Here is a 13,788-nt window from a genome sequence, read left to right on the forward strand (position 1 = left end):
TGTGCAACATGGAGTTAAACTTTCTATGAAGTTGCTGTGAAGGTTACCATGACACTTTGAAAAGTTTAACTCCATGTTGCACGCACACACTCTCACTTTTAATTTCTCGATAGATCAAAGTCATGGTCGCAGTGGTCTCAACCCAACAAAAAAAAAAAAAAACCTATTACAACATCCCAGCTGCGTATCGTGACAAAGCACGACAGAGACTTGAAGATATGGAGCGACATGCCTAGATGATCCTAAAATTTTGCAGAACTTGATTTGAACAAATCTGTAATTTCTGCGACCGAAAACATCGTTCCACCTTTTTTAAACGGCTGCCTCCGCGGATTTTTTGGCGATTTTTTTTTTACACGCGAAAAAAAAGTTGGAACGATGTTTTTGATCGCAAAAATTACAGATTAGATCAAATTAAGTTCTGCAAAGTTCTAGAATCATCTAGGCATCCTTACAAATCACTGGAAAGAAGAATTATCTTGATTGGTTTAGTTTTGCCCGAGAGCCATTGAGTTGAAGTTACCGTTCCAACTTTTTTGGAGCCTTGGGCGTTGGAATGTTAAGGGACGTGACAATATTGCGGACTCCTCGTCGAGGCTGTACCAGGGAGAGGACGACGAATTTGATGAGAGGGCGAACTCTTGGGAGGTGTGCCAACTCGAGCTGAACAGAGTGGGATTCCTGACTGAGGACGAGATCAAGAAATGTACTGCAAAAGATGACACCCTGCAAAAGGTACCTTTTTTCCCACAACAGCCTTGTAGCCTTGCTTCATGAAGAACGTGAACAAAGCCATGTCAACTGCACTTTTTATGGGTAGCGATTACCGGAAGGAGCTTCAAGCAACGGTACACGCATACAACGCCGCGGACCACACAGTCACCAAAGTACCACCCGAAGAGGTCTTCAGTGATCGCAAAATTAAGCGCGGCCTACCGTTACTTCTCCGCGGTAGGACGGAACATGATGATTTGGTGTTCGACGCCAGGGATCCCGAGGCGAAGATAAAATCCAAGGCACGGGAAGACACACACCGTGGAGCTAAACGGAGTACAGTCAAACCAGGGGATGCGGTCTTGATCGAGCGCCAGTCCAAGGCAAAGGGAGAAACTCTAAACCAAAAAGGTTCAGAAGTGGCGAGAACTCCGACCGATCATTCAAGAGGCACAACGTTCCGACTGGGGCGTCATGATCAGGAAGTTAAGGAGATTGATCAACAGCGGCCGAGAAGAACAGTGAAGACCCCCTCACACCTCTTGGATTATATCCGTTCGGTTGAGGATGAGTTTTGATGGCCAAGACGGAAAGCAACAGGCTGTTGAGTAAACGAGAATAAAATATGACTAGAACTTTTTTTGTGTTTTTTCTTGAGAAAGGAAGGGCGACGTGTGGGTTGACCAGTGGTGTCACGGTTCGCTTATGAGCGTATCATAACCACTCAATCGACGAACCTATCGGGTGAGCGCTTATTGAACGCTCAGAGCGGCGGGTTTGACCGGTTCACGAACCAAAATCCCGATCATCATTTCTCTGCTCGCTTGCCGCTCCGGTCTGAACGGAGTAAAATAGATTAGAGTAGATTTCCGGCTACACAGGGGTGACATTGATAGCCGGGGAGTGATTGATAACACTGACGATCGTCAGTGTTCAATACAGCCCGTACTTGTGTGTAATCTAAGATGGTGGAAAAATGGCGGCATTGGGATACATTAACCTTAACATAACGAAACATTTTTCTTTGTTGTCATCAATGTGTTGGATTCTTTAGAAAAAACGTTTTTTTTCTAATTCAGCTTTGATTTTAATGTATTAAACATATATTTGTAAGAATGCTAAATTAGATTTGGTTTGAATCTTGACTTAAAATAATCAAGTCAAAGATGTACACTAATTAGTTTTGAATAATGTGATTGAACTATTTTTCATATATTAAGGAAAATTAAGTTTTGTAGTCAACCTGGACATCTTTTTGCAAGCGAGGTGGTAACTCCTTGTATATTGCCTCTGGTACATTGTCTGAAATTATTATATCAGGAAGTCATGAATTAGGCTTCCGAAATGTTTATGCTTAGATACTCACCATTACAACGATAAACCAAATCAGACCATATGATCATTTCTTGAGAGAAACAAAATACGCCCAGGCGGCCACCTTTCAGTGTTGAATCATAAATGTTTCCAGAGTCAGCCACCATTTTTTCACCGTCAAAGATTCTAAGTCTTATCAATCCAACTTTAGGACGATGCAGGAGTAACCAACGATACGCAGTACGTTCTTTCCATCCTACATTCCTTGGGTCTTTCCATAACAGTTTGACTTGATCCTTCGTATCCCCGGTATGCCATAAGCTGTTACGGAGCATCTGGCCTGGCCCCGTGCTACTATCGATAAGCTTGATTTGAATTCCCGGTTCAGCTGAAGCTCGGAATGGTGTTGCCTGCCAGTATGTCTGGATGTTCTTCTTCCACATAACAGCGTAGAATTTGTGATTATCCTGGTAACTGAACACGAACCCAACGTAGTCGTCATCAATCTCAGTGTCAACGAAGAATGTTCCTTCGAAATCAACTCCACCGAATGCATCGTACCTATAAAAAACTTTTTTAATCACACCGACTAACAAAATGTCTGCGCAGGCAGGGAAGCATAAATTTTGCAGTCCTCAGAAACGCTTGCATTTTGACACTGGCCTACAAAAATTGACTAAAATGATGGTGCAAGCTCAATTCGACGGGAATCAAGAATTTTAAGGTCCCCCGAAATCACGTACACTTTGAATTTTTTTAAATGTTTAGAGAGGGGTGAACGGTTTTTCTCCAAAGTTTGTATTGAGTTTTAGTGCGGTTTGCTCCTCCATATTGCATTAAGGTGACAAAAAATTGAAAGTTTTGGAAAATCTGAAAAGATAACCCTTGGCTCGATTCTTTAGGCAATAATAACAACTGTGCAGTGCGTGGCCGAATGGTTACGCTGTCCGCTTTGTAAGCGGATGATTCTGGGTTCGATTCCCATCTGCTGCAACCTTCCATCGGATGAGGAAGTAAAATGTCGGTCCCGGCCTTGGTTGTTAGGCCGTTAAGTCATTCCAGGTGTAGGAGTCGTCTCCATGCCATAAGTACAAATAACACACCAAACCAAGCCTACTCCGGTGGAATCGCTGGCGGCGGTTGGACTCGCAATCCAAAGGTCGTCAGTTCAAACACTGGGGTGGAAGGTTCCTTGGAGTAAAAGAGGTTTGGGTGCTCTCCCCATTCAAACCTTCGGACTCCTAGGTTCGAGCAGAAACTTGCAATAGAGACCACAAAAGACCCGGGGGTCGTTAATGTGGATGGTTTGATTTTTTTTTGAACAACTGTGCCAATTTTAAGCCAAATCGGTTAAGGTTAAGGTTGTCGTTGAAGTTTATATGGGGAAAATCGCTAAAATGTATGAGGAAAAACATCGTTTCAGGATTTTGGCAGCAAATAGCTCGCCCAAAATTGGCCAAGTGTGAGATTCTTGTAGGAACTTTGTCTATACAGCAAATTCTGAGATTCGTTTCAATTAATATTTCGTCTGTTTGTGCTATCTTGTGACAACGACCATTTAGTACTATTCGAGAAAATCGATTTTTAAAGTTTGATTATAAATATTTTTAAAACTTTGAATGATAGATTCAAACTTGTTGAAGCAATCGGTCCGTATACTATCGCTTAACAAACGCTCCAAGTCTCAACTAATTTGGCTACACCAGTTAAAAGATACAGTAAACTATGTAAACAAAAATCTGAATAGCACGTGTCATAAGTGTGTTTCGAAAGTAAAATTGTACTATTTGTCACAAGTGTGCAAAGCATCTGGTAGTGTTTGTTAAGTATAGCAAAACATCATCATCAACTCATTTCGACCAAAATGGTATATGTCACAAGATAGATAAGGGTACAAGAAGATCCGAGTTGATCAGCTTATATACTTGAAAGTATCACACCAAATTCTGTTGTTCGTTTTCAGTAAATAAGTTTACTGAAAATTTGCACCCGTTTGGTTGGTTGCACACACACCACACACACACATAAGTTTACTGAAAATTTTCAGTAATCCTATTTTTACTGAAATTCAGCATAAGTTTTTTGGAATTACTGAAAATCAGTAAACCGTATCAAATTTACTGAAAATCAGTAACATTGCTGCCAGTCTATTTATGTTTCTGACATTTGCTCTGCCAGTCTATTTGGTCGCCATTTTAGTTTGTTCTCGAAGCGTGCCGTTGTAAGTTGAGATTTTATCCGCGTCCCCGGGGTAGGAAACCTGCCCGTTCAATCCGGTAAATCCCCGGTGGTTAAAAATCCACGGTCAGCACTGTCTGCGGGTAGAACAAAGATATTTTTTTTTATTTTTCCCAAGAGTTCTGTAACAAAATTATGCGGGACCCAAAAATGGCAATTTTTGACCCACTTTGACCCAGAGACCCACCGGAATATCTCCGGCCACCGGAACATTTCCGGGTTTTGCGGGTCATTTTCGGAAAAAAGGACATTCTAACGAGTTCAACTAATAAAGAAGTATGCCAATTGGTTGAGTTTTCGCTGAGCTATGGCCATTTTAGTGATTCCAGTTTCACCCAGGCTTATACGGATTAACTGAAGACACAGTTCAGTTTGACAGTAAAGAATTACTTCAGTATTGTTTGACAATTCGTGCTTACTGAAAATTCAGTTCACTTTGACAACTTATAATTACTGAAAATTCAGTTTTATTTGACAGATCTTCGATTGCTGAAAATTCAGCTTTTCTTACGTCATTTTGACATTTTCAAACTTACTGAAAAACCAGTTTACCATCTGTCATCCTGGTCCGGGTACTTAGCCGAATGGTTAAGCGATCTGCCTTTCAAGCAGACGATCAGGGATCGAATCCCGCCCGGTCACCTCGCCACCGATTTTTCGGTGGCAACTTGAACCCCCTGCTCCCTCTGGGAGCACCAGATCCACGGTAATTAATTACCACACACACACACATGCCGCTCCCTCCACTACAACAACTAGCGGTGGGTGAGTGGGGAATGGACGGGAAGATGACCAACCAACCACACCGCAACGCGTGAAGGAAGGAAGGAAGACTCTTCCAACAAGATCTCCCGGAAGATCATCAACATCCATCAAGACGAAGAACAATAGATCTCGGATCTATAAATAGACGCACGGCTCCGTGATGGCAAGGCCGATTGAGCCAGTTAGGGTATAGGTTAAGATAGAGAACAAAGAATAATAATAATCTGTCATCCTGATTGGTTTCAGGAAACTGAAGTTTCAGCAATTAACTATTTACGGAAAAACTTGCTGAAGATTCAGTCGTGCAGATTTCAGTAAATTTTTACTGAAATTCAGTGAAAGAAAGTTGCTGTGTATATAAGGGGTATATAGGAAATAAATATGAAAATACTTTTTACTAAAAAAAATCACCAAAAATCAGGATCAACTCAGATCGCACCTTTCGACAAAGTTGTAGGAAATTAATTTCCTACAAGAATCTCATAGGTAAATTATTTTGGACGAGACCCGCGCCACCTGGCAAAAAAAATACTGAAACGATGTTTTTCTGCATACATTTTTTCGATTTTCCCCATATAAACTTCAACGATAAAAAGTGACCCCTTAACCTTAAACGATTTGGCTCAAAATTGGCTTAAATACTTGTTTTTGCCTAAGGAATCAAATTAGAGGGTATCTCTGATGTCGTTTTTTTTATTGTCACACTAATATGGCATGCAATTTCTGGATTGTTTGCTAAAGTGACGAACCGCCCTAATTCTTCATACAAACGTTGGAGAAAAACCATCCAACCCTCTTTAAATAATTTTGAAAAATTCAAAGTGCACGTGTTTTCGGGGGACCTTCAAATTCATGATCCCCTCGAATCGAGCTTGCACCATCATTTTTGCCAAACTAAAGCAAATAACGCTGATGATCTTACCCAACGGCCAGCCCTGGATCGCTGTTTTGTGTTTGTACTATTTCTGCTCCCTTGTTATAAATAACCCAATTTGGATCGATCTGTGAATCTCCTTCAGGATCCAACACAACAGTCTGATATGTCCGGAAGTCAGTTGAGAATATTTTTGAATTGTTGGGACAGTTGTCCAAGTAGTTTGGAATAAGATCTAAATCAAAGTCCTCTTCACAAATATCTCCAACACCATCGTCTAAAAATAAGATTGAATAAGTTTCAAATAAGAAGTTATAAAAAATACAAAAGTTCATCACTGTTGGCATCAGTTTGATCCGGGTTTGGTACGATCGGGCAATTGTCATCGGCATTCAGAATTCCATCGTTATCCGCGTCAGGATCGCACAAGTCTCCTCTACCGTCTCCATCGGTGTCCAGCTGATCGGAGTTTGCCAGTTTAGGACAATTGTCTTGGCTGTCTTGTATTCCGTCCCGATCCCTATCGATATCGCTATCGCATGCGTCACCGATCAAATCATTATCGGAATCCATCTGGAACAAGTTACATATATTATTAAAATAAGAAAGGTAAATGTTTGGCCGCATAACACCCCATTGAAAGATGGTAAATAATGTAGACACGAGAACCCTCATTGATTGCACAGAAAAAAAAGTTGAATTTTTGAATGTTGAAAATTTGGTAGGTTGAATATTACCTTTTTTTGAGTAATAATACATAAAAAAATGTGTAAATCTGATGAATATTCATCAAAAACTGATGAAAATTCATCATTATCTGAGGTAAAACTAATGATTTTTTTGACACAAAATCTGGCACCATTTCCTGATGAATATTACCATCATTTTTTTCTGTGTGCTAAATTTGAAATTCATTTAGACATGCCATGCATCTCACTGGGTTAGTTTTGAAAGGCAATAATAGACTTGCCTGGTTGACGTTGGCAACAGCTGGGCAGTTGTCACAGACATCACCAATTCCGTCTCCATCAGTATCGAGCTGATTGGTGTTAGCCTTCCTTGGACAATTATCTCTCTCATTCAAAATGCCATCATTGTCGATATCCGGATCGCAGGCATCGCCAATGCCGTCCCTGTCGACGTCATGTTGATCAATATTCGCGACCGTGGGACAGTTATCACATGCATCTCCCTGCTTATCACCACCCTCCTTATCGGTGTCTAATTGATCAGGATTGTGTACCAAAGGGCAGTTGTCCTATGTAGATATAAAAATGTCAGTCTAAATCAATCCTACTAACCAGAACTCACATACAGGACTGTTAAGCACACCATCGTTGTCGGCATCTGGATCGCAGGCGTCACCAACACCATCTTTGTCAGCATCTTCCTGTCCAGAGTTTGGCACATACACGCAGTTATCCTGGCGACATCTACTGTCCGTACAGCCTAAATCGAAATCTGCCCAACCATCTAAGTCTCTATCTAAACCGCAGTGGAAACCATTTCCAGCCCATCCTACTTTACACTTGCATCTAGAAAAATAGAATAAAATTCATACAAAATTTGTTCAAAACAAAAGGTTCTAAAAAGTGATTTTTTGACGTTCACTCACTTGTAAGTATTTCCACCTGCATGCTTACAAATTGCATTTTTGTCACAAATAGTGCCATCCAAGCACATTCCCTCTACCGCTATGCAGCCGTATGTTGAATTCCGGATAAATCCCCTGCTACACTGACACTCGTATGAGCCCTCCAAGTTGATACAGATCGAATTAGGACCGCATCGAGCGGATCCATCTGCGCACTCGTCAACATCGTTACACCTTTGACGCTGCAAAGCGTAGTCAAATGTAGCCGCATATAACCCACCGCTATGCAGGCCAGTAAATCCTGGTGGACAAGGCTCACATCGGAATCCGGGCGATAGATTTGTACAACGCACCCTTACATCACAGGGTTCAATGAGATCACACTATATTCAAGGATGAAAAACAAAAAAATACCCATGCAGTTACTGAATTTGGAAAGTATGATACATTTTTTTACAATTTAAAAAATATTGATTGATGAGCATTAAGTTATTTAAGTGAATTCATTATAAAATTATTACCTCGTCTATATCGTGACAAACAGTTCCGTTTCCACCGAACCCAACCGGACAAGCACCACACTTGTAATAAGGAGGTTGTTCTATCATTGAACACTGGACACCTGAAAGCATGAACAGCGAGAGTTGTCACACTATACGAAATATTATCATGCAATCTTTACAGTTGCATATTTTTCGCAAACAAGATCAAATCCCTTAACAAAACTAAATTCGATGTCAAAGGCTTAGTGGTTTTTGGGTTTCAAAACCCAAAAAAAATTACCCAATAGTGCAATAGAAGCTTGCTGGAAATAACATCATTTTTTTGCCTTCCTCACCTTACTGAGGAAAGTATAAAATCACTCGAAAAACAAAATTCTTAATTTGACCTAGACCCACCTTCATGTATTAATCTTCTCATTGAAAAGTGCCGGCGACAAAATTGGGCGAAAAGTTCACCGCCCGGAGATCGCGAGTTGGCGCGAGTGAATGAACACCGCGAAAAAAGATTCAGGGGTTCATTGGGGTTAAATGATCATTTCGTCATTCATTTCGTTAACACTCCTCCGTCCAAGCCTCCGAAACCGTTGCTTCGCTAATTTCAACTCGCTCGCATTTGGCCCCATTTCAACCAATCTTGATCGTTCTTGCAGCATTCGAACCGGTAGGATTTCAAGATTCATCTGAAATAAGAACGAACTTGATCCGACTAACCTGCTAGTCACACCGACTAAATTCGTCGAAGCAACTCTTTTAGGCGCTCGTTTTAGGGAACACGTCATGGCCAAATCAACAAGAAAGCATTAAAATTTGAATTCAACCATCCAAATTTAACTAATTTGGGGTCGCTGAACACGAATATGACACTTAGAATATTCCAAAGTATTCAGAAATCCAGAAATCCAAGATGGCGGCCAATATGGCGCCTGTAGTACATTGGGAACATATATTTGAGGGTGTAATAGTGATTCAACCACTCAAATCTAACTAATTTGAGGTCGCTGAACAAGAATATGACACTTAGAAAATCCCAAAGTATTCAGAAATCCAGAAATCCAAGATGGCGGCCAATATGGCGTCTGTAGTATATTGGGAATATTTTGTTGAGGTTGTAATAGTGATTCAACCACTCAAATGTAACTAATTTGGGGTCGCTGAACACGAATATGGAACTTAGAATATTCCAAAGTATTCAGAAATCCATAAATCCAAGATGGCGACCAATATGGCGCCTGTAGTATATTGGGAACATATATTTGAAGGTGTAATAGTGATTCAACCACTCAAATCTAACTAATTTGAGGTCGCTGAACACGAATATGACACTAAGAATATCCCAAAGTATTCCGATGTCAAGAATTTCAATATGGCGGCCAATATGGCGCCTGTAAAATATTGGGAATATTTATTTGAGGGAGTAATAGCCATTCAACCACTCAAATCCAACTAATTTGGGGTCGCTGAACACGAATATGTCACTTTGTAAATTCCAAAGTATTCTGCAATTCAGAAATCCAAGATGGCGGCCAATATGGGACCCTGTAGTATATTGGGAATATTTATATGAGGGTGTAACAGCCATTCAACCCCTCAAATCTAACTAATTTGGGGTCGCTGAACACGAATATGACACTTGGTATATTCCAACGTATTATGAAATTCAGAAATCCAAGATTGCGGCCAATATGGCGCCTGTAGTATATTGGGAATATTTTTTTGAGGTTGTAATAGTGATTCAACCACTCAAATGTAACTAATTTGAGGTCGCTGAACACGAATATGACGCTAAGAATATACCAAAGTATTCCGATGTCAAGAATTTCAATATGGCGGCCAATATGGCGCCTGTAAAATATTGGGAATATTTATTTGAGGGTGTAATAGCCATTCAACCACTCAAATCCAACTAATTTGGGGTCGCTGAACACGAATATGACACTTTGTAAATTCCAAAGTATTCTGAAATTCAGAAATCCAAGATGGCGGCCAATATGGAGCCTGTAGTATATTGGGAATATTTATATGAGGGTGTAATAGCCATTCAACCCTCAAATCTAACTAATTTGGGGTCGCTGAACACGAATATGTCACTTTGTAAATTCCAAAGTATTCTGCAATTCAGAAATCCAAGATGGCGGCCAATATGGAGCCTGTAGTATATTGGGAATATTTATATGAGGGTGTAGCAGCCATTCAACCCCTCAAATCTAACTAATTTGGGATCGCTGAACATGAATATGACACTTGGTATGTTCCAAAGTTTTCAGAAATTCAGAAATTCAAGATGGCGGCCAATATGGCACCTGTAGTATATTGGGAATATTTATTTGAGGTTGTAATAGTGATTCAACCACTCAAATGTAACTAATTTGGTGTCGCTGAACACGAATATGACACTAAGAATATCCCAAAGTATTCAGAAATCCAGAAAAAAAATAAAAATTATTCCCAACATACTACAGGCGCCATTTTGGCAGCCATCTTAGATTTCTGGATTTCTGAGTACTTTGGGATATTCTTAGTGTCATATTCGTGTTCAGTGACTTCAAAATATTTAGATTTAAGATGTTGAATTACTATTACAACCTCAAATCAATATTCCCAATATACTACAGGTGCCATATTGGCCGCCATCTTGGATTTCTGAATTTCAGAATACTTTGGAATATACCAAGTGTCATATTCATGTTCAGCGACCCCAAATAAGTAAGATTTGAGTGGTTGAATGGCTTTTACAACCTCAAATAAATTTTCCCAATATTCTACAGGTGCCATATTGGTCGCCATATTGAAATTCTTGATATCGGAATACTTTGGGATATTCTAAGTGTCATATTCGTGTTCAGCGACCTCAAATCAGTTAGATTTGAGTGGTTGAATCACTATTACAACCTCAAATAAATATTCCCAATATACTACAGGCGCCATATTGGCCGCCACCATGGATTTCTGGATTTCGGAATACTTTGGAATAGTCTTAGTGTCATATTCGTGTTCAGCGACCTCAAATTAGATAGATTTGAGTGGTTGAATCACTATTACACCCTCAAATATATGTTCCCAATATTCTACAGGCGTCATGGATTTCTGGATTTCTGAATACTTTGGAATGTTAGAATATTCCTCATATTCATACCCCAAATTGGTTGGATCAATCAAATCAAATCAAATTATTCGCTCTACAGCATTGCCGTGGCGTTCTCGATTGCGAGATTCCTACTCGAAACTAGGTGTTCGAAGGCTTGATTGTTGAGGCAATTGCAAACTTCTTTTTACACCTTAGCTTCCATCCACCCGGGATTCGAACTGACGACCTTTGGATTGTTAGTCCAACTGCCTACCAGCGACTCCACCGAGACAGGACCCAGGGAGACGATTCCTACACCTGGACTGAGCTAACGACCTAACCTTTTTAGGTTAGTCCGGGGCCAACATTTACTTCCCGTCCGACGGAAGGCGTGATCAGACAAATCTCGTCTCGAAAAATGCCATCGGGACCGTCTGGGATCGAACCCAGGCCGACTGGGTGAGAGTTAACCACGCTTACCCCTACACCACGGTCCCGGCATATTGGTTGGATTTGAGTGGTTGAATGGCTTTTACAACCTCAAATAAATATTCCCAATATACTACAGGCGCCATATTGGCAACCATCTAGGATTTCTGGATTTCTGAATACTTTGGGATATGCTTAGTGCCATATTCGTGTTCAGCGAACTCAAATTAGTAAGATTTGAGTGGTTGAATCACTATTACAACCTCAAATAAATACTCCCAATATTCTACAGGCGTCATATTAGCCGCCATCTTGAATTTCTGGATTTCTGAATACTTTGGAATATTCTTAGTGTCATATTCGTGTTCAGCGACCTCAAATCAGTTAGATTTGAGTGGTTGAATCACTATTACAACCTCAAATAAATATTCCCAATATACTACAGGCGCCATATTGGCAACCATCTTGGATTTCTAGATTTCTGAATACTTTGGGATATTCTTAGTGTCATATTCGTGTTCAGCGACACCAAATTAGTTACATTTGAGTGGTTGAATCACTATTACAACCTCAATAAAATATTCCCAATATACTACAGGTGCCATATAGGCCGCCATATTGGATTTCTGAATTTCATAATACTTTGGAATATACCAAGTGTCATATTCATGTTCAAATAAGTAAGATTTGAGTGGTTGAATGGCTTTTACACTCTCAAATAAATATTCCCAAAATTCTACAGGCGTCATATTGGCAACCATCTTGGATTTCTAGATTTCTGAATACTTTGGAATATTCTAAGTGTCATATTCGTGTTCAGCGACCTCAAATCAGTTAGATTTGAGTGGTTGAATCACTATTACAACTTCAAATAAATATTCCCAATATACTTCAGGCGCCATATTGGCCGCCATCTTGGATTTCTAGATTTCTGAATCCTTTGGAATATTCTAAGTGTCATATTCGTGTTCAGCGACCCCAAATTAGTTAAATTTGAGTGGTTAAATGGCTATTACACCCTCATATAAATATTCCCAATATACTACAGGCGCCATATTGGCCGCCATCTTGGATTTCTGGATTTCTGAATACTTTGGGATTTTCTAAGTGTCATATTCTTGTTCAGCGACCTCAAATTAGTTGGATTTGAGTGGTTGAATCACTATTACAACCTCAAATATATGTTCCCAATATTTTACAGGCGCCATATTGGCCGCCATCTTGGATTTCTGAATTTCTGAACACTTTGGAATATACAAAGTGTCATATTCGTGTTCAGCGACCCCAAATCAGTTGGATTTGAGTGGTTGAATGGCTTTTACAATCTCAAATAAATACTCCCAATATACTACAGGCGCCATATTGGCCGCCATCTTGGATTTCTGGATTTCTGAATACTTTGGAACTTTCTAAGTGTCATATTCTTGTTCAGCGACCTCAAATTAGTTAGATTTGAGTGGTTGAATCACTATTACACCCTCAAATATATGTTCCCAATATAGTACAGGTGCCATATTGGTCGCCATCTTTGATTTCTGGATTTCTGAATACTTTGGAATATTCTAAGTGTCATATTCGTGTTCAGCGACCCCAAATTAGTTACATTTGAGTGGTTGAATCACTATTACAACCTCAAAAAAATATTCCCAATATACTACAGGCGCCATATTGGCCGCCATCTTGGATTTCTGGATTTCTGAATACTTTGGGATTTTCTAAGTGTCATATTCTTGTTCAGCGACCTCAAATTAGTTGGATTTGAGTGGTTGAATCACTATTACACCCTCAAATATATGTTCCCAATATTTTACAGGGGCCATATTGGCCGCCATCTTGGATTTCTGAATTTCTGAATACTTTGGGATTTTCTAAGTGTCATATTCTTGTTCAGCGACCTCAAATTAGTTAGATTTGAGTGGTTGAATCACTATTACACCCTCAAATATATGTTCCCAATATAGTACAGGCGCCATATTGGTCGCCATCTTTGATTTCTGGATTTCTGAATACTTTGGAATATTCTGAGTGTCATATTCGTGTTCAGCGACCCCAAATTAGTTAAATTTGAATGGTTAATTTCAAATTTTAATGCTTTCTTGTTGATTTGGCCATGGTGTGTTCCTAAAACGAGCGCCTAAAAGAGTTGCTTCGACGAATTTAGTCGGTGTTACTAGCAGGTAAGTCGGATCAGGTTCGTTCTTGTTTTAGATGAATCTTGAAATCCTACCGGTTCAAATTCTGCAAGAACGATCAAGATTGGTTGAAATGGAGTCAAATGCGAGTGAGTTGAATT

At 39.9% G+C, this 13,788-nt stretch overlaps 2 protein-coding genes across 2 annotated transcripts in view; one reads left to right on the top strand and one right to left on the bottom strand.

Moving 5' to 3' along the window:
• The first annotated feature begins 408 nt into the window (after window positions 1–408).
• On the top strand, window positions 409–1,349 carry LOC6043750. Its single transcript, XM_038254490.1, has 2 exons — window positions 409–735; window positions 821–1,349. The coding sequence occupies exons 1-2, from the start codon at window positions 719–721 to the stop codon at window positions 1,290–1,292; spliced, it is 489 nt and encodes a 162-aa protein (XP_038110418.1). The 5' UTR covers window positions 409–718; the 3' UTR covers window positions 1,293–1,349.
• A 449-nt stretch (window positions 1,350–1,798) lies between these two features.
• Window positions 1,799–13,788, bottom strand: part of LOC6043753 (cartilage oligomeric matrix protein) — a 91,990-nt gene continuing 80,000 nt past the window's right edge. The window contains exons 11-18 of the mRNA XM_038254476.1: window positions 8,021–8,121; window positions 7,521–7,882; window positions 7,221–7,440; window positions 6,876–7,163; window positions 6,244–6,478; window positions 5,954–6,182; window positions 2,081–2,589; window positions 1,799–2,016 (exon numbers count right to left, since the gene is read on the bottom strand). Coding sequence (XP_038110404.1) covers window positions 1,940–2,016; window positions 2,081–2,589; window positions 5,954–6,182; window positions 6,244–6,478; window positions 6,876–7,163; window positions 7,221–7,440; window positions 7,521–7,882; window positions 8,021–8,121 — 2,021 coding nt within the window. The 3' untranslated portion in view covers window positions 1,799–1,939. The remainder of the gene's footprint in view (window positions 2,017–2,080; window positions 2,590–5,953; window positions 6,183–6,243; window positions 6,479–6,875; window positions 7,164–7,220; window positions 7,441–7,520; window positions 7,883–8,020; window positions 8,122–13,788) is intronic.

The sequence above is a fragment of the Culex quinquefasciatus genome, chromosome 2 (assembly GCF_015732765.1).
Source record: "Culex quinquefasciatus strain JHB chromosome 2, VPISU_Cqui_1.0_pri_paternal, whole genome shotgun sequence".
NCBI lineage: Eukaryota > Metazoa > Arthropoda > Insecta > Diptera > Culicidae > Culex > Culex quinquefasciatus.